We start from the raw sequence: 22,455 nt of genomic DNA, 5'->3' as shown, positions 1-22,455 counted from the left end.
CCGCGTTCAGTACGTATCCAACCCAAAGAACACGTATTTTCCCGAAGCAGTTTTCTTTGCCTGCGTACAGGTGGCGCTCAACTCAGTTCCACTAGCTTTATTATATAAATGTGTATAATAAAAAAGTTATAATTTATCAAAAAAGTAATTTCATCAATATTTAAATTTCAGATAAAATTTTAACAACGTCAGATAAAATATATAGAAAATTCCACGAAATTTTAAAAGTTATTTTAAAATTGACGCATAGAAAAAATTCAATGTTACAGTTTTAAATTCTGTAACCCAATCGATTTTTGTTTATCAATAAAAAGGCAAATTTACGCAAATAATCTATTAAATGCTTTAGGTACTACAAAAATTTTATTTTTGAAACGAGAATAAACATAATTGAATAATTTTATTTTTCGTACGTTATTGATAGAAAAGTAGGCCTTAAATGTTTTTGTTGGTGTGATATTTAAAGGATAAATATCAATTCCAAACAAAAACATCTGAAATAAAAAAATTACGCCAACTTATGACAATTTAGACGACAGTCAAATTTTTTAGTTTTCTTTGGTAAATTAGCTTGGCGCTTGGAAGTGTTACTCACAAGATTTGTAGCTGTATTATCATTTTCTACAAATCACTTATCAACAATGACGTGTTAGTCGTGCGGGATTCTGTAGTTTCAAAGATAAATACGTTCATGTTTACAAAGTTTATTATTTTGAATTTGTAAAATAACAGAAATGTGCCAATATCAATGAATTTTTGTTGTTTTTTTTTTATCTGACTGGTTGCTATTTTCCATTCGTCTGTGTCATTCGATTCTATTCACGACTGTGCGAGTGTCACATCGGTTTCTCCTTCATTGCATACTTGTTACGCAGTGATGCATATAGGGATAGTTTTTACAGCTTGTTCCAGAGTCTCGTTTGATATTTCTGAATAAAAACGTAAATTACATACCGTATTTTACGGACTATAAGACGCTACGGACTATAAGACGCACCTTAATTTTTAAGCAGTTTTTAAAAAAAAAAAATACCTATAAGATGCTACGGACTATAAGACGCACCTGAATTTTGGAGGCAATTTTTCGAAGAAAAAAGTGCGTCTTATAGTCCGTAAAATACGGTAGTTATTACCATCTAAACTTTGTAATTGGCATTGATGCCCTATTTCCGTTAGGAACGGAGATAATTTCTGTTGCCTACGAACTAAGGGGAGTGGCAAATTGTTAAACCATCATTTAAAGCGCGATTTACAATTGACGCGAAGGGCGCGAAACGTAGCAAAGCAAAGAAAGCTATCGAAGAAACGTGAGCGTACGTAACTTCACGAAACGAAATAAAAATTTTCATATCAGTCAATGGAAGTAACTTTTTTATCTCAACTAGAGTTCTCGACTCACAGCAGAAAAAAAATGGCGGACAAGACAAGCTGAGAGGACAACTTAAAATTTATTTTGAAACGAAAACAAAAAGAAGAAAGTTAACGTGGCACCAACAGTATGTGTTGAATTTTTTGATACCCATCATATTGGTAAAAGTGAGAACTACAACTCAAGACTATGCTTACCACTTTTTGTAGTGTCAACGAAATTTGCTTCGCTCGCTTCGGTTCGTTCTGTTACTTTTGCGTCCAGTGTAAATCATGCTTAACACGTACTTGACGTACAGTTGCAGAAAGTTTATATTGGTTGCGGTATTCATTCTCAAAAATTCTTTTGTATTGGTATTTAGTAACATATATGTGGTATATTAAGTTGTTATCAAATACAAATGCAAAAGAATTTTTCATATAATATTTAAATTTCATTATGAATAATTTTTATTAATTCATTAATTATTAAGGCTGATGTCAGACGAGCATGATTTCATGTCCATCGTTTTTGACCAGTATTTTTCAGCTTTTTTCTTCTCACAGCACACTTGAACCTATAATTAAATTTTTGCGGCACACTTAAGTTATAATGACACGCAGAGAAAAAAATTACGTGATTTAAAGTTGTGTTTGTAAATATTCTATCTCCATATTTGCCATTTGACCTAATTCTTTTTGTCTACATTTTTGTGGATTAAATAAAACCGTATTGTTGTTCCTTAAAATAGCAGCATGTTATAACAATAGTTATTTAAATTAATATTTACATAAGAAAAGCAATTAACATTAAGTCGTAATTTGCATTTAAAAGTGGCATGATAATTGTCTTTAGAAACATTCCAAACGTCCAGCTACTTTTAAGTTAAAATAACCTCGCCTCGCCAGGACGTGAGTTTTCCGGTTTTCTTCATGTGTTTAACATTTAAAGTCTCAGTTTTCCATAGCAAGTCCTCCCGGAAAGCTCCTTTGATAGATCTCTCTCTTGTTACCAGAGCCGTAACTAGCCATTCCTGTGCCCTGTGCGAGAATTTGAATTTAGGCCCCTTAATTTATTTGATTTGGGATAATAATATAACAAATACATTACAATAGATTTTTAATAAGATTTATTTTAATTGAACTTTTCTGGCTTTCATTTTCAGCAAAATTCATTAATTACATCAATTTAGCAATTAAAAAAATCCCCGGGCAAATTTACTTTTGTTACAAAATGTTACCTTTACAGATTTCTAGCTCTGCACACTGTAGAAAAATCTAAAAATACGGTTTTGTATATCGTAATAATATTAGTCGTTGCCAGAGAGCGCAATAGAGAAAAATTTGTAAATTTGAAAACTATAAACATAAATTTAAATTTCTCAAAAAATAAATAAAAAAATTTTAAAAGTCGCTACTTTTGGCTGATTTGTCTGCGGTTGCCGCAACGTCACTACGTCCCTCTAAAAGTCGCCACGGTTGGGAACACTGGTGAGCAGACATCTAGGGTCTTAGTAAGGCAAAATGTAATTGCCAAACCGCGCTGTAGAAAGGCGGAAAAATTTAAAATTTAAAAATATAATTTCTTGTTAACAGCAGTTTGGGCCCCCCCTTCCAAGTGGGCCCTGTGCGAGTGCACCTGTTACACCTGCCTAGTTACGGCTCTGCTCTTGTATGCCATCAAAGAAAACTAATCTAATAGTCTTCTATTAAAGTGATTTCAATTTAAAACAATCTTTTTGAAATGAAAATTTATGCAATCATAAATATGAAAATTATAAATTTAGAATTTGATTAAAAAAAATATGTCTCGATTACGAAAATTATTTATCATCTCTAAATATTTATTTAACAAATATTTGAACAATATTGATAATTTTTAAATAACTTGCGTAACTATTCGTTATCTAACGAAAAAAATTTAGCAAAGGACATACAGTATTTTTTTAGAAAAACTACATTCTTAAGATTAACGTACTAGATGAGTCAATTTCGTTCTGCCCCTTCACACGCTGTTGAGACAATAATAATTCCACGGCGGAGTCGACCTTTTATTGTAGGCTACTCGTCCGACATACAATGCAAAAAAGTTATAAATAGTCCTCTAGCGGTGGCATACAAATAAAATCAAAAATACATTTTAAAAAAAAAATGCATTTTTGCATTGTTTGGCGGACGACTAGCCTACAATAAAAGGTCGACTCCGCCTTGGAATTGTTATTGTCTCAACAGCGTGTGAAGGGACAGAACGAAATTGACTCATCTAGTATGTTAGTCTTAAGAATGTATTTTTTCTAAAAGTAAATTCGTTCCGGCAAATTTTTTAAAAAGACATACAGTATTTATTTAATAGGAGGGCTTCGCCCTTCTGGGCCACCTAAGACGGTCCCGCTACCCACTCGCTTTGCACACTTGTTCCCAATACAAACTATTCAAACAAAAATTTCAATAAATTTATACCTAAATCTGTCTAATTCCGAGTAAGGATTTCGTAAACTAAACTAAGTCCAGATCGGTTTCAAAATGCACCTCCACACTTAAATTAATTGGAAAATAAACAATTTTTATTCAAATCACATAAATTGGGATTCCGGACGGCCGGATTGTTGAGCGGTCAAAGTACTGCCCCTAGCCTATCTAGCGCTCTGGGAGACCCGGAATCGAATCCGGACGGGTCGAAAATGCCCCAGGAATTTTTCAGGTGATGGTCCGTCTGGATATGTCGGGCCCTGTCCCTTACCACCTGGCCACGGCATTATGGGTATGGTTTTAAAATGGGCTTGCTAAAAAAAAGGCCGTGTTAGTGTCCACAGGGCGGAAAGAGTTTTAAAAAAACCTTGTTAGGATTCCGAAGCAAATAAATTATTTTTTCCAATCGGTCGAATGTCATGACTTTCCCGAACATCCTACCAAAAAAAAAAACAAACAAAACAATGCTAAGGTTCGTTTCGCTAGCTAGCCCCATAGGCATAGCCCGCATGTTCCCAATATAGACTACTTATGACAAAAATTTCGTGGTAATTCAATCCCGCGAAGGGCAAACCTCCCTCGGACCAATCCCCACTCGCTTCGCTCCACCGTCCTGGCGAGGTGAAAACGCACGACCGAACTCCCAGTGTTTAGGGAACGGAAGCGTTCGCCACTGGTGAGCCATAAGAGCTATTCAATCCTTTGAATTTTTCAAATATTTTAATTATAATTTTATTGTTATTGAATGCATATTTTAATTGCAGCATATAATATTTAAAATTTTTAAATTATTTAACGTATATAAAAAATTTACTTTGCAACTTTATAAAGTTAACACTGACAATGAGATAATTTTATCAAATAAAATTATACATGTCTCATAAAAATTATGACTTATCTGTCAGATAAACGTTTATTTCTAATTTGATTGACACAATCTTATTTGTAAAGATACCGCGAATATTAAGTTCGTTTGTTTTTGTTAAGTTACAGCAACGCAACACGTGTGCGATGCCTTCCGGGAGATCTTTTTTAAAAGTAACTGGCCACTATTCAGGCGTTACAGATGTGAAGAAAGCCCGGAAAACTCCACGTGGCCTATCCGTCCTGACGAGGCGCGAACCAGTGTTCAAGGAACGGAACCACTTGGCCACTGGCAGGCTGCAAATATTTAAAAAATTGAACTTAAAATTAATCATTTTAAAAAACTAAATCAAGAATTAAATGCGATTTTTAAATTTTCATTTGATATTTATATTTCTAACAATAAACTCAGATATTTAATGATCATAAGTATGTAATAAGATTTTTCAATTTTATAGTACACAATATTTTCTAAGATTTAGAATCATTACAGCCAGAGATGTTTGCTGATAGCAAAAACTTTTATATGATTTGAATGTTATGGTTTCAAAGTACTATTACAGTATATTAATAACTTAGAAGCTCTTTGAATCGTCATTTTGTAAAATTCATTATCTTATCGTAAATGAAATCTATGATTTCAGAAAATGTTAAGTGTTTATCAGGGCTGTGAAGTCGGAGTCGTCAAAATTCCGCCAACTTCGATTCCTTTTTACTTTTCCAACTTGTTATGTATATAACATGGGAAAAATATTGGAATCGTATCAAACTTGACCCTCCGAGTATTTTGCAAATCCACACGTTTGGAGACCTCCTGAACCCAAAAAATATCAAAGAAAGGGGGAAAATTCGTGTATGTGTGTGTGCTGGCCTCTAATTTGTTTAATTTCTTTATTCTCTGAGATATTGTTTAATATCTCAGAATAAGTGAAGTTTATGAAACGAAATTTGGCACGGTAGCTTGTGTATAAAGGGGCATTAATGCTATTAAATTTTGGTTCTTAATTAAAGATCGACAGGATGGAGACATAGAAGGGTCATGTGTCATATCTCCAGTGTGATCGAACTTAATGAATATATTACTCGTTATTAGCGTTCACAATTTTTTTAATAAAATCTGTATCTACCCTCAAAATTAAGCTCGAGTTCTATGAGCACAGGCAGAAAAGGAAATCTTACAAAATTTAAAGATGGTTTTTACAACGCACTGGAAAAAGTAAATCACATTGACCGTTCTTCAAATTTGGATGTTAAAACGGCGATACTGCAGACATTATCCAAGATACAGCATTGACCGTCAACAGCATTGCCACCAACCAAAGTTTCGGCAGTACGATTATTTTCCGCTGTTAAAATTATTAAATCTGATTTAAGAGCTTCCATGAATACTGACTTAATAGAAAGTCTCCGCTCATAGTGGCGGTGACTAGACCCTAAACACTGGAGTTCGGCCGGGGGTTCGCGCCTCACTCGGACGGGCTGGCAGCAGGAGTTTTTCCGGGTTTTCCTCCTTGCAGATGACGCCTGAATAGGGGCCAGCTTTCCATGAAAAGTCCTCCCGGAAGGCATCTATCCCCCCTTCTCGCGTTGGCCGTCTCCTATAAGGCCGGCTTTGGTCGCTTCCGTGACCTCTCTTCCTGTCTTCCTCGCGTTGGCCGTCTTCTATAAGGCCGGCTCTTCGGTCGCTGAGCGATCACCCTCCTGTCCTTCCGGAGTACAAGCGAACAGCAATACACTCCATTATCGGAGAATGACGACTTAATAGAAGCGATTCTTTTTAAGACGTAATTCAGTTTATAACAGAGATAGAAAATAATAAATGAATCAACATGGCAACATAGCAACCTTTTTTCTTTACCAGTCTAAATGTTATATTTCTTTATTCTTGACTTAGTTTAATATATGTGCATAGTTATATATTACCTAATATACGCGTATGTTATAATGTACATTTCTATTAAATTAATTTGTTTGTGTACAAATGTAATGTATATTATGTGATTAATGTAATTGCCTCACATAATTATTTTAGAACAATAATTTATTTTTGTAAAAAAGTATTTCATTTTTTATGTTCTATACATATAGAATTTTTTTTTTATTATACAAATAATTTATCATTAACAATAATTCTATTATTATGAATTACAAATTTTTCTCTTATAATTTTTACCGAAAAATCGTTTTGTTCAAAGCTTTACGTTTTTAAATAAAATACTTCGAAAAGTGATGTTTTGGTATCAAATCGTTTCACTGGGTGACGCAGTGAGGCAACGAAAGCGAAAGCATTTTGGTACTAGAGATCTCAAAATGTTAGACATTAAATTATAAACATTTGTATAAAATAAAGTCCTCTCGAAAATTTGAAGAAAACAAGTACTTAATTAAATATTGACTACGTTCGTTTATCAATAATAGAAACTCTTATCTCACGCGGAGTTTAGTGAATTTATCTTCTCTTTCACGCCTCTAAACAGCTGAAATGTTTACCAATGCTAATGAATTTTGTCAATTATAGTGATCATTTATTTGATGCATTTTTTTTCTTATTTCCGGGTTTCACTGTGCTAATAATTTCGTAAAGAGCGCAATTTGTATTTATTGTTGTTATTATTTTGTTGCAAATTGAATTGTGCTGTTTACTTTAAAAATATTTTTATTCTTTGGTGAATCTGAAAAATGATCCTTGTTGCCAATTGTTCATCCGTATTATAAATTTTTTTATTTCTCTGTAAAATAAAACTTTTATTGTATTGTATTGTAACTAGTAAAGAAATTTTGAAACAGCAATACCAAAATAAATGTAGTGTTTTCAACAAAACACTACATTTACAGTACCCTATAACACGGTAGATACGTTCCGTGTTATATGAATTCCGTGTTGTACGAGTCACTTAGATTTTACAAATACATGAGCCGTTCACATCCCGGCACTTGTGCAGTTTAGGGGGTACGGCTGTTTGAAAGGTTTTCTTCCATAAAATTAATCGATTCTAGACTAATTTGACTCGAACATTTCCAAAACACGTATAATTTTTTGGGGAATAATCCATATAAACTATGCTATAAACAAAAAATTGTAGGAATACTTACCGAGTGCGCAGCGTTCGAAGACGCCATTGCTTAAGCTTGTTTTCGTCGCGGAGCGGCTCATCGAACAGCGGACGCGTTTCCTGATAAGTTATTCTTTCTGAGAAAAATTGCTGAATTTTGGAGACAGCATTAATAGAAATATAATTTTTATGACCGTTGAATAATAAATGTTTTTTAGTAGGTCCAGTGCTCGTTTAAACTCAACGGTTTGTGCAATGTCCACTATTGGTCCAAATTCGACCAATCCTGTCGAGATACAAGTCGGCCATGACACTGTATCTCATTCTTTTACCGTGTTATACGTGCCTCTTTTAGCGTATTATTACGAACACGATCGCAATTTTTCCGCCGTGTTATACGAATCCGTCTTATATGAACCCGTGTTATAGAGGGGCCTACTGTATTTTACATAGGAACCATTCTCAGGTTTGCTTCAGGCGCCAAAATAGCGGCCGTGTTTAATGTAATAGACAGAACAAACTTTCTAGAAAATAAGTTCGTTAAGCTAATATTTACCTTTATTTTAGCGGACATGCATCGTGTTATTCTATTAGCTTCTATAAATATTAACTGATTTGGTTTGTTGGAATGCAGCGACGCAACAGGTGGACGATTTGACAATGAGGATGCTTTCCGGGAGAACTTTCAATGGAAAATTGGTCTTGTTTGGGTTTATAAACGTGAAGAAAACATGGAAAACTTCATAAGGCTAGTCCATTGACTAGGCGCAAACTGGTGTTCAGCGTTTAGTAATGAACATAGTATTTATTTCAATATGAAATGTTTAACTTGTCTACTACAGTTAATATTTGCCCACTAGTGGCCGAGTGGATAAACCTGGCCACTAGTAGGCAATTATTAACTGTAGTAGACAATTTAAAATTCTCACAAAATCTGTAGACTGAGATATTTCGTCTCAGTCTACTATATTATAAAAATTACTAAAATACGTTATGAAAAAATAAATTGTTTTTTAACCTCACCCTTTTAAAAATTTTGCGCACGGACCTGAAGACTATTACACTTAATCACGAGCATACAAGTCGTAGGATTAGGGGGCAACTATCCTCCCAAATTCGGGCAAAACATTGGAAAAAATTCCGGAAAAGCAAGGAAAAAAAAAACCAAAGAAAGTAGAAAAGTTAACAAATTATCAGTGACGGTAAATTAAAAATTAGTACAGTATTTGTTTTTATTTGTGTAAAATTTCGAGAAAATCAACATCCTCTGCTCCTTAACCAAAGGAGCTCCGTGCTTATAACCTATAACAGTCAATGTTAATTGCGTATATGCCTCTATTTTTTAATATAAATTATAATATAATTTATATTAAACATTACATTTATATTTATATAATTTTAATATAAATTAAATATATATTAATATTTTACAATCATTTATATTAATTATATATTGCAATTGATATTTAAAAAACGTCCTGTGACTAAATTAATATAGGTTTTTACAGGATGTTGGGATAATATTAGCGGGCAAGTTTCTCGAGTCTGGCCTCCATAGGGTTTTAAACACTTTTTATACATACAGTAAATTCTATATTTATAAAATATTTTATAAATTAATTATCTCAAATATAATATATATTTAGTAAAAATGTTTTTGAAAAATATTTTTAGTTTGTCTTTTTTAATTAAATTAAATTAAATTTTAAAGGCTGAGATGTGACTTTTTAATAAATTATTAATGCGTTCATTGAGCCTGTATATTTTCATTACTATCAATATCGTTTTATATTTTCAGGTTGTCCTTGGCGTATGAAACGTAACACATATCGAATCAGATGTAAAACTACTACTACATTATATCTAGCACGAAATGTTTCCCTCCACGTATCACGCGCGCTTAAATGTAACCTTACTCAAAAAAACATAGCGCTTCGCTCTTTACTTAGAGAAAATTTATCTGTAAGACAGATTATAACAGATATTCTTGAAAACAATAAGCTAATAATTACTTTTTAAAACCGTAAGTAAACTATACCGAGTGAAGAACTAATAAAGATTCTATCTTATTCTAACTCTATAAAAACTAGAGTTTATATTTATGGTTAGATAGCCTGCCAACTCTCCTTCCTACCTTTCAATAATTCATTAGTAACGAATAAATTATTTATTCTGATCAACAAATAATGTTAAGGACAAATCTTCAGTAAACATAGAAATACATTGAACTTAATAACTGGAAAAAAAAGTTCAATGGATTTCTATACGTAATTTTGTCAACAGGCAGGTCGCGATCGACCGTTTATTTACAAAACAACTTTCATTCCAAGCATGGAATCTTGTTTATATTACTATCAATATTAATTCGAGACTGGTCGCAATTAGTATTAAGTCTTTTTATTTTATCTATTACTCCAGTCAATGTTGAAATTCCAGCATTTATTAATTTTACACAAGAGTCTAACTTATTTAACTGTAATTTCAAAATTTCATTTATGAATATAGATGAAAAATAGTCAAATTTACGCTGTTTAAAGACTAGTTTACTAAATACACGTTACGTATAGACTATAGCCCTTTTTACCAATGTTCTTTATAAAATCCCATTATATTTATGCAGAATTAAATCGTTTATTTATTTTTTTTTAGTTATAATCATTAATAAGCACACAATATTAAGTATTTATCTGTTATAATCCTTATTGTAAATTATATTCATACTAAAACATAATAAGTATATTCCGTTTTTGGTTCTTTTATTCCACAAACTACACATGAACTTTTTTTTATTTTCACTTACTTTATGGAGTACGTAATTCATTATATTAACGCTCTCCAACCTGTAAGCACTCGAGGTTTTTTTTCCATACCCAGTTCGATCAAACCCACAATGCGGCGGCCGGATTGTGAGGGACCTAACCGGAAATATATGGACATATCTCTCATTAAAAATTTCCCTCGGGGATTTTGCATGGGCGGTGTCGATTCCTCGAGAGCGGTAAGCTGACACCGTTACCGCTTCGCCTTTCCTATCGTTCGTTAATATATTTATAGAAAAAATTGCGATAATATAGGCCTATTCTTTCAAAACCGTAAGAACTTTCCATACTAGCATCTTAAAACTTGTTTCAAATTTACTACAAAATGATGTTAAAGTGTCCAATTATCTGGCATAGAAAAATCTTTGTTCTGTGATAGAAGGATTATGTAACTGCTTTTTTATGTCTTAACTGATTAGAAATTTCAGGAATTATGTCAAATTAAGTTTTTAAAGTACAGTGACAATTAGGACAAAGTTACTGGAAAATCAATCATCCGATCAAAAGAACATATGGTGGGAGTTCTTCAGATTCGTGTTGCATTCGCGTTCGGAATAATCCCAATATACTGTAATACGTTTTCTATAATATCCGATTCGAACAAACTTTATTATAGTTGATAGCGTATAGAAGTACATTTTGTAAAATTTTTACGAGTTTTAAAATTTATCGTTAAAATTTTTAAAACTCGTCTCTTGATACACTGGCCATAACGATTAGTCCATTCCCGACATGATCACGTGGAATAAGTTTCAGAGCAAAATATTCGCCCAAAATCTGACAACCTGGTATAAAAATACAGCTGACATCAACGGGAAAGTTTACTAATGATCACAAGAGTTCAATTCTTTCGTTATTGAGTATTAGACGCAAGCTTCTAAGCTTGACAGCACCATGCCGTTTGAGCAAGTGACTTATTCTAATACTACGTTCGCACACAATTCTCGACTAACTTCGATCTCGATTTACCTACAATCTGGATTGTGACTGTCGCTATTCAAACGTTGTGCCGTTCGCACAGGTAACTCGCTTGAGAATAACCCGGCTATTGTAAGCGATGATAAAACTGGCATAACTACTCGGTAAGTCACAAACACCAACACACAAAATGGAAGTTTTGATTAGAAATAAATACTTTTTCTTGCCATATATCTAATAATAGACAGATGTCATCGTCTCTCCAAACATCTTTTTTATTTCTTTGCCAATAGCCCGACACGTGTTCTGTAGCCATCTTGTATTTTCTCACGCCCGTGGGATTGTGGGATCTCTCTTATGGCTGGATCTAGTTTCGAGAACTCCGCGCATTCTTTTATTCAGCGCGCTTGCAGCGCTTTTAGCGCATGTGTTCAATTATTAAGCCTACTGCCAGCGCGCTTAAGCTACGCTTTCAGCGCACTGGCAGCACCTCTCGACCACGCTAAAAATACTGCTTACAAGATGGACGCCTCCGTGAAGAAGTATCTTTTTCGATTACCAAACGATAAACAGTTTTTTTGCTACATTAAATGAGCAGATTTTTAACTCCTTTGCTTCAAGTATCTTTTTAATAAATGTGAAATGTATAATAACAAAACGAAATATAAGAATCTATTATTATTGTCTTTGTTTATGAAGTCAAACCTACCGTTAAAAGTTGGTTTATGAAATACTGTTTCTAATTTTTATTTACAGATTCTAGCAATTTACTGCAATATTTGAGAGAGAATAAAATTTTGCCTTCTGAAGTAGACTTATCATCATTAAATCATTTAAAAATACATAAAGTGTTAATAGAATCAGTCAACGCCAATGACACAAATAAATCATCATTTCTACGTTTTCTTATAAAAAACATCGAACTTAATGGCTTTTCTTCTAATAATACTGAACAAACGCGCGTAAATATAGCAGTAAGAGAATCATCGTTTACATCGGCCATTTTGAGATAGCTTTCTCTCCAGCAAAAGTGTTTTCGACCGTCAGCAGCAAAAACGTCACTTCCGGTAGCAACTGCTCAGCGCACTGCTGAATAAAAGAATGCGCGGATTCTCTCCAGTCAATCGCGATTGAACGTCGTTTCAGTCGAGATTGAAACGGTCGAGGGTGTTCGCACCAAGGCACAGTCGCTGACCTTGGTCACAATCTAGATTGAAATGTTCTTGTTCTTGTTCTTGTTCTTGTTCTTGTTCGTGGGTTTATGTTGGAAGGTATGGAGATTGAAATGCTCGGTGCGAACGGGGTATAACGCTCTCTATCGGTCAGAGTTGGCACTTTGTAGATTATGTAACCGTACCTGTAACAACGTCAGCGGTGTGTCAATGTTGAGTCTAGTCACATCGTCTCAGTAATAACAGGCAAAAGTGTGATTACAGTCGCATGAAATGGGTTACAAGCTAATTTTGTTTCTAGGTAGTGTGCGAGAGGGGCGTAATGTTGCACGAATAGCTCCTTTCATTAAGAAAAACCTTGAAGAGCGAGGCCATAATATCACCGTTTTCGGTAAGTTTTAAGTTCTGAAAATATAAAATTTAATAAACGAAATTCATTTTATAAAATCAAATTTAACATATAAACAGTTATATAGGGTCTATAATAGTAAAATAGATGATGTCTCTCGATAAAATTTACCTTTCTCTACATACAAATTGATGCTGTTTTAATAATCAAAAATTGTATTTCGTAATAAGTCATTTGATTATTTTTATAATAATTTGTGAACTAAACAAATAAAGTTTTTTATCAACTACACATTTGTATCGCAATATATAGTAATTAACTGACATTAATATGATTTCCTTTCTTAAATAATTCTATTTCTATAAGATAATATTAAGCAATGGTAATCAATAAAGATAGGCCGACTTATATACGTTCGTAGATTATACTTAAAATCGATATTAAAAAAACAATTTAAAAAGCTGGCAAGAGCTCTTGCATTGTTTTCTCGGAACTCGAACAGGAGGTTAAAACCACCAGGAAATCCGCTAATTTCCAATTACACTACATAAAATTTAAATAATATAAAAGCTTAAAAGGAGTAATTTGTTGTTTTATGAGAAATTTTTCAATTAAAAAAAATAATAATATATAAGTTTAAAAAAATTGAGTATGATTCAAATTTTAAAGTGTATGTGGTGCCATCTGTTATAAGATTTTATTTAAAAATCATTTTTTATTTCATTAATTATTATAAAAGGCAAAAGCCTTCCTTTTTAGGGTAAGCGAGTATAAAAAAAAAAAAAAAAAAAAAAATTGTAAATACCAGTAACGAGTAAACTTTTCTTTAAGTCTGACCTCACTTGAGGTAAGACTCCTACCCCTCTATCTCCCCTTAACTTATCTCCAAAATATACCATTATGTCCTATATATAGAAGCAGTGTCGCAACTAGCTTTTCATCTGCCTTGAGCGGGTTTTATCTTTGGAATGCTTAATTTTGGGGGGGAGAAATAATAATAAAACAAATATGATAAAACAATTGTCTAGAAATAATTTTTGTGTACGCAAGAAAGATAGATCATTTACATGTATTTATTAATAAAAACGAAAATAATATTACAGTATATTTAACAATTTTTTTGTCAGTTTCATTACGAGGCCCCTCTTTGTCCTGGGCCATGTGCCTGTGCACCTTTTCCCTGGCTAGTTACAAACTATATAGAAATATTCCTGCCAAAATTCAAAATTTTTGGTTTATCCAGTCCTGATACATAATGCAAATAGACGTCGACACATCCACTTAATTTTGTAAGGGTTTTTTTTTTTACTTTTTTGGCTGCCTGGAGTATCCAGGGCTGCCGCAAGCGAGTGTCAGAATGTGCACCACATGCGGGCGCGGTCACCCAAGGGGCGCCAAAAGACATTCTTAATTAAGTGTCTGGTTTGAATTATGAAACGGCAAAAAGTAGAATAAATGCTACGTGAAAAAGTAAAATTGCGAGTTTCAATGGTCCAAGTGTTTCTCGGCTAGCGAGTAAGGACTAGCATATAACAACGTTGCAAGATGTTCGTACTTTCCAAATTCAATATCACTGTGTCAAATTTTGACTGATATCACACTTTCTTCTGCTATAGAGTAACAGAGATAATAGTTCGTTGTCATTTTCTCTTTTATTACTGGAAACATTTTTTGCAATTTTTTAAAAGATAATAATATAATTTCAGATCCTATCGAAATGGAATTTCCGCTGTTGAAAAAACCATTGCATTTTTACGCTCCAAACGAGACCCCTCCAGATTGGTTAGTAAAATATAATAAAATCGTCGAAGATGCAGATGGATACGTAGCTATTACGGCCGAATATAATAGATGTATTGCCCCTGCATTAACCAACATGATGGACCACTTTCCTATTAAATCCTTCAAGTGCAAACCATGCAGCATTGTCTGTTACTCAATGGGTAATTTGTTTTTTTTTCTTTATTAAAATATATTTCCTTTATAAATTTTGTTGCATTAAACATATATCTGTATTTAAGGTCCTTTTGGCGGGGCTCAAGCGGCAATGCAATTAAGATACTTCTTAGGTGAACTAGGAATGGTGACTCCGCAGTTCATATTCGCTACTCCTTTCGTTCATCAAGCATTTAAAGAGGACGGCACTCCACTAACCGATAGAGCACAGACTGGTGTGGAAAAATTGGCGAAGGAGTTGGAATGGTACTGTGCTGCACTAAAGAGTCACAGAGATAAATATGGATCTACAGAATAATTTGTTTACTTTGTAGTTTGTACTAAGCTTTTCGATACACGACACGATTCCATTGTGAGATTTCTTGAGATTATTCTTTTAAATTATCTAATCTAGATGATAGATGTGATATTCTTTTAGATGAACTTTACTATTAAAAAAATTATTTTACCTTTATAAAGTTTCTGTTAAAATCACTGCAGAATATTGAAATAAATAGGTAGTTTATGATTCAAAATAGTGAAACATTTTATTGTTAAACTTTATTATGTGAAACGGTATAAACCTAGACTCCAAGGTAATTTTTTCCAACTGATAGAGAATTGTAATAAAACAAATATAGCAAAACATACAAATATTTTAAATATATTAAGTAAATTTACGATTTTCAAGCCATTTAAATTACTATTCTTGGAAGAAATCACGAGCGAGTACGTGCAGAAATTTTTCGTGGATTTTCCGAACTGGCTCACTCAGCTATTCCCATTGTGAGCGTGACTGAACCCACAATGAGTACGGAATAAACGGATCTGTTGGTGTCCATGGGATGAAGAGTAAAAACCGGAAGTATATATAGGTGTATATATATTCAGTGTGTCCCAAAAGTCATGGTGCGGTTTCAAAAGATTATGGTGATAGAATGAAACACAACAGACATATGAAGTAAGTGTCAAATAAAACACTCACCAAATTTTCCATCTCGAAGTTAGTGCGACTGAATATCCATTCGAGTAAGCAACATGTCGATGGTTCAGAAGAAAGTACAGTAGTGTTTTTCACTAGCAAAATTTTCGTGTATGATGCGGGTATGGTCATGCATTTCACAAAGAACCGCCGTAAGAAAATAACATTAAGCCTTCTTGACTACAGCGTTCGGGAAGACCATAAGTCAGTTGAAGACATTCGAAGTGGAATACCGCTTGATGTTTTCAGAGCCACCAATGGAGCTCACGTAGAATTTCAGTAAACACGTAGAAAAATTATTTGACTAATTTAATTTACGTTTAACGTATGTACATACTGTACCATGTTCTATTTAGTAAAATATAATCTTTGAAACCCCACCTTGACTTTTGGAACTCAAATGGTACATAAATAACAGCTTTTTTCAAAACATTTAATATTCTTTTGTTGACGAATCAAAAATTGTTCTGATGTCGAATCATGCTGATTCGAATAAAGTGGCCTACCTGTAGCCAAAATAGATAAAATGATAATTCGTTTTAGATTCGCAACTCACAAACTATGTGGTTTTCCGGATTTTTTTCCTTGTACCTAAATAGGGACCAGTTTCCCATAGAAAGTCGTCCGGGAACAGTCTCTCCTTAGAGAACGCAACGCATAGACAATCCTCTCATATCAAACCATTACCGAATTTCCCGGGCATTTTTACTCTTTCCATCCTGTGGGCAATAAAAGTGCTTTTATCAAGCTTATCGTGGGTTGGCCTTATCCACAATGGGGCGGCCGGGTGGGCGAGGGACAAAGCCTGACACATCCAGAACGGACCACCTTCCGAATAATTCCTGGACCCCACCAGTAGCGAAGTGCTTTAACGTTATCTTTACTAACAGAAAATGAAAAACCTTTAAGACTTCTTTTTATTATCAGTAAAAAAACATTCAAAGTATTTCATTTTTTCAAAAAAAAAAAAAGGCTAAAGGAGTTCTACCCGCAAGCCCCATACAAACTCTCGATGATAAGAAATAATGAAGAAACTTGTTTAATTTATCAAAAACAATCACTGGTCTTCCGTTGCAACCTACAACGTTCCGAAAAAATTCGAATTCAAAATAAAAAATACATAATAGTAAATAAAATAAAAGATGATACATTAGGGCCTGATCACGTGAAAATGATTTATTACAGTTGTTATTTATTTTAGTTTTTGATAGAAATCATATTTTGCTTTGTTTTACTTTAAATTCCGCTAAATCGGCTTGCTTGTCATGACAGTTGAAAAATTTGCTTTCGAGTTGCATGTTGAAAAAAGAGATAGCCGATAATCGTTATTAAATACGTAAAAACTTCGTAATTCCTGGAATTGGTACTCTAAAGTCGATTTCAATATACCGTATTTTACGGACTATAAGACGCACTTTTTTCTTCGAAAAATTGCCTCCAGAATTCAGGTGCATCTTATAGTTCGTAGCGTCTTATAGGCATTTTAAAAAAAAATTGCTTAAAAATTAAGGTGCGTCTTATAGTCCGTAAAATACGGGTAGTTGATATTCATTATTCTTCCAACAAAATAATGTTAATTCTTGTGTTCTTTACAGAAAAAACAATCCAAAATATCATTTCTATGATTTGTTCTTATATATGATCTAATTTGTGACATAGCAAGAGAGAATTTTTCATTTATATTTAGATTTACTTACATCAATTTATTTTCCATTTTTTTCCTTGATGTGAAAACAAACTGTTTTGTATGTGCTTTTTTCAAAACTAATTGTATAAATTAATATGATGGGTTAAATTATGTTCCAGAATTCATTTATACAATACTGAACTACTTTATATAAACATGTTTTTAAATTTTTGTTAGTATTTTTTTATTTTAATTGGAATATATGAAAAAAATAGTTCAATTGTAGGAACTAACACTTATAAAAGTTATTCAAATCAACTTGTACTGTAATAAATTAACTATTATTTTGCCAAATTACATACATATGGATAACTTAAATATAACATAATGAGATACATAATATGCCATATATGTATGAGTTCCTTCTCATTCTAAGTAAAAATAAAATTACAGGAATATCTTGCTTAGTGTGATGTCATTTAGTGTAGTTTATAAGTGCTAGAGAATTCATTACGGTGAATCATTTTGCATTCATTGCCAATCTAATTGCATAAATGTAAGTGATAATGGATCAACACCATTTTAAATTCACCAACTTTTAAAGTTATTTTCATAAAAAGTTGCATCATATATCCTTTCAGAAAAGTACAGGGAAAGTCCTACTTGTGATTCAAAATGGTTAGCAACGCTGTTCAGTAGTTTACTTTCATAATCTACCCCCTTTTTTATGCATATTTTTAAAAATATCTGCTTCTAACATTTATTTTCAACAACAGTCTAAGTGAAGAATCAGCATTTATGCAAAAGAGTATAAGAAAACAATTTGGTACAACTGAGAACTTCATGCAGAATGGAGACAAGTCCAAGCATTCAAAAATTTAATTGTAAAGTAATAAAAAATGCTGTTAAACCTAGATTTTTATTTCATTCTAGCATAGCTTTTTTAATGACCTATTATCAAATCAGTTCTAGTTATCTCATTTGAAAAGAGTACTTTTTACCTAAATCATTTTATCTATTACAGTGTTTCTCAACCTGTGGTCTGTCATTTCAGGACAGGTGGTCTGCAGGCAGACTTAAATTAATAAAGATTAAAACTTTATATTCAAATTACTTTCACTCCATTTAATTATTACTAATTTTATTCAATTTTATGAAATCATAATTGTAAATAATAACTAATTTTCATATAACACACATCATGCATTAACAGCCTAATTTATATTAATACATAAATCTATATTTGTTTAGATGTATACCTATGCCAAAATACATTTCGAACTTGAATTATATTAAATAGTGAAAATTGCAAAGAAACAATAATTCAAAAGACAAATTAAAATTCTAATGTTCTAGTTTTTAACTTTTTTTTTCATTCTTATACTTTGTTTTTAAGAATGAAAAGATACATTTATGTATAAAAAAAGACAATTGAAGAGGGACCAGCAGGTTCAAAATGCATTTTGGCATAGGTATACATCTAAACAAATATAAATTGATAAATTAACAGACTAATTTTTTATTAATATATGATATGTCCATCATATGAAAATTATTGTTATTACTTAAAATTATAATTATAATTAATGAAATTGAATAAAATTAGTAATTAAAACTTTCAACAATGATGATTGACTTTTAATAGTTTACTTCCAATTTAATTAATTATGTTTCTATATTTTTTTAAAGTATGCTTTTAGATTTATTATATTTTAAATGGCACAGTATGTCCCAAATGTTGGCAATACCTACAGGTTTAAAAATTATAAATATTAAAAATAGGTTTAAAAAATTAGGCCTACATAACAGTTGTCCGTAGAATTTTTCAGACATTTTACTGGTCCTTGGGCTTAAGGTTGAGAAACATTGACCTATTAAATATTTCCCATTTACTATACTAATTTTCTGAACATATTGCATTAATTACACTAACCAGGGTTTTCTTGTATTTCAATAAATGACATGAAAACAATTACTCTGTCTTCCTTTACCTATCAAATAGGCCCATGTATTGTTTTTCTAGGAAAATCTCAAACATAGAATGTTCTAGTTAAAAATATCATTATATTAATAATTCAAACCTAATACTGCCCCTATAATATTGAGACAAATTTGTCTATGGCAAAATTCTGTCAAATAGTTGTAGTTTGGAAGAACTAGATTTTTGTACTTTTTAATTTTATAAATTAACATTAAAATTTATATCATGTAAAAGCTAATATAGTATTAATCCCCAAAAATGGTTTATTACCAAATCTGTAGTAATAGTCATTTAATTGTAAACACTGCAAATTTTAACTCCAATGTTCTTGAAATGTATTAGAGAAAATAGGAAAAAAAGGCCCCCCCTCACCCTGAGTTAAATTGTACTTTTAATAGAGTTCATATTTTTTTCAATGTATTTTTTTTCACTTTAATCTATTTAGCGAGTCAAGATTATTATTCAAGGTTATCTATAGGTTTCTCTTCGTGTTAATGAAATCTGAGTTAAAAATAATCAAGCTATTTAAGATAGACTAAGATAAAATGTTAAACAACACACATTTAACATTTATCTGATTCCAATTCCATGTATATTTTCAAAAATTAACTGAGTAGATGTTTGTGTTGATGCATATAATTTGTAATGGTTAACTATTATTCAATTTAATTAGAAAGCTTATGTCTGTTGTTCATAGTAAGATTAAAGTGTGAGCCCAATATAAATTTCTAACTTATTTGTTTAACTGAAAACCTATTACTGAAAATGTATATAGAATTGTTGTGTATTTCCAGTTAATTTTTAAAAAAATTAATTAGATCTGAAAATATACATTTTAATCATTTAAAATTGGAATTTTTATTTTTTCCTGACTCATTAATTATACTTAACAAATAAATAAATAACAAAACTAGCACAATGAATACTTTTTATTGGCATAAATGACAATGTTATTTTAACTCATGATGCAAAAATTTTTGTATAACTTTTTGCAAAGGAGAATATCCCAAAAATCTTATCAAACATCCCTTAATTTTTTAAATAAACTCATAGTTCAAACATTTCAAATAATTAGCTAACTGCTTGTTTTCCATTTTTATTAATGCCCCAATGAACATTAAATTCAGCTACTTAAACTGATCGTACGTAAATAAGCACTGTAAAGATCAGTTTGAAAATGTCCGACACATGAAAATGTTTGTTTTCATACAGTTTTGTGGATATTGATTCTATGTGTAGTGCTTATGAATATCAAAAGAATTCTATATTCACCAGGATTATGTGAATTGTGAATTCATGCATAAAATTATAAGAAATTATTTATTCATGCATAGATAATTTGTATCAAAAGTATACAATCTGAAATTAATTTTTAATTTAGGTTAATGTCTCTATTACTTTCTTCATTTATATTTGCTAATCATAAATAAATATATTTTTTATAGATAAAATGTGTATTATAGGCCTAATAAACTATTAAAATTAAATTCAAAATACTGTTATTTTTTATAATTATTGTTTACAAAAGGTGTTATAGATATTTATAGTTAAATTATATTTAGTAGCAAGTAGATTTAATTTCATCTAATTAGATTTTAGATTAGTGAAATTAAAATTTAGTTAATATAGATATTTATCATTCTTTCTATATTTCTAATCATATAATTTATCTAACAAACAATCTATTTGAACTCTTAACAGACCATCAAAACTAATGTTTTCAGCCTATTCAATAGGCTGAAAACGTTAGTTTACATTTAAATAAATTATCTAAAATTATGTAAATTATCATTTAAATAAATTATAATATTGTAACTTAAAGTGTGTTTTGATGGTCTGTTAATTATTTGCTGAGTGAGTTTTGTTAATTATTTGAACTCTTAAAGAGTAGAATAACTCATGTTTATAAGTTCCACTCATAAATTATTATAAAAGATAGTAATGTCACTATGACCTTGAAATATAATACAGCAATTATAAAACAAGAAAACTTATTTGAAAAGAAGTACAAGTAGTTATGCCAATTTCAGTACTTAAAATAGTAATGTTTTATACTCTTTGGCCATTTAATAATATATTAAAATTTTTTTTATTCATAAACCTTATCATTTACAATTATTTATGCATGTAATCATTCTGAAAAATTTTAGTAGTTCAAAATTTTAAAACTTTTTCTTAAAGTCAATTTAAATTTTATTTTTATCTGATGAAGCTTTTAATAATAATAATAATAATAACTCTCCCATGGTCACCACCTGGTCGTGGTGGGAGAGCCCAGTAATTTTACTGATCCATAGGGCAATGCAGGCTGGAGCACAAGCTCCTGGTAGGGACACCCATGCCAGTAAGGTCTATGGGGAGAAATAAAGCTAAGAGTGACCACACACCCACATTCTGCGGAGATATGTATCATGGTAGTAACCAGATCTAAATGTGATACCGGCTCGGACGTCGCCCGGGTTAACAAGGTCCGCGTTCGTGAGTTAGGCAGAGGCTCACGTTCGAAAAATAGGCCACAGTCTCCCTTGGTTACCGGTGGCGAAAAGCAGCACCGGCCCAAGCATGGCTACTGCAATGCCCTCAACAGATGTGAGGAACCAACCCAGCCTTGGTGTTTCTGTGGCAATGCATCCACAGACCACAAAGGCTGGAAAACCACGCCAACGGATGAAATGGACGGTAGAAATGAATGAGTTTATCATCCGTACTTACTACACGATCACAAAACTCAAAACAAACATGACAGCATACAGACAACAACTACACCTTAGATTCACACAACAGTATCCTCATCTCACTGTCACCGAACAAAGGGTTGTTGATCAAAAAAGAACAATTATACACAACAACCTTATTCCACAAACAACACTTGAACTTATCAAACAACAGGTTGCTGATCAAATACATCAACAGACAGAAACATCTAACATTAATGAAGA

At 31.9% G+C, this 22,455-nt stretch overlaps 1 protein-coding gene across 1 annotated transcript; it reads left to right on the top strand.

Moving 5' to 3' along the window:
- Positions 1-12,798: 12,798 nt before the first annotated feature.
- Positions 12,799-15,462, top strand: LOC136988267 (FMN-dependent NADPH-azoreductase-like). Its single transcript, XM_067286126.1, has 3 exons — positions 12,799-13,033; positions 14,698-14,934; positions 15,013-15,462. The coding sequence occupies exons 1-3, from the start codon at positions 12,916-12,918 to the stop codon at positions 15,243-15,245; spliced, it is 588 nt and encodes a 195-aa protein (XP_067142227.1). The 5' UTR covers positions 12,799-12,915; the 3' UTR covers positions 15,246-15,462.
- The last annotated feature ends 6,993 nt before the right edge of the window (positions 15,463-22,455 follow it).

This window comes from Centruroides vittatus, unplaced genomic scaffold (assembly GCF_030686945.1).
Source record: "Centruroides vittatus isolate TY-2023 unplaced genomic scaffold, ASM3068694v2 scaffold_324, whole genome shotgun sequence".
Lineage (NCBI taxonomy): Eukaryota > Metazoa > Arthropoda > Arachnida > Scorpiones > Buthidae > Centruroides > Centruroides vittatus.
Note: the sequence above shows the minus strand (reverse complement) of the source record. Positions and strands in the feature narration are given on the sequence as shown.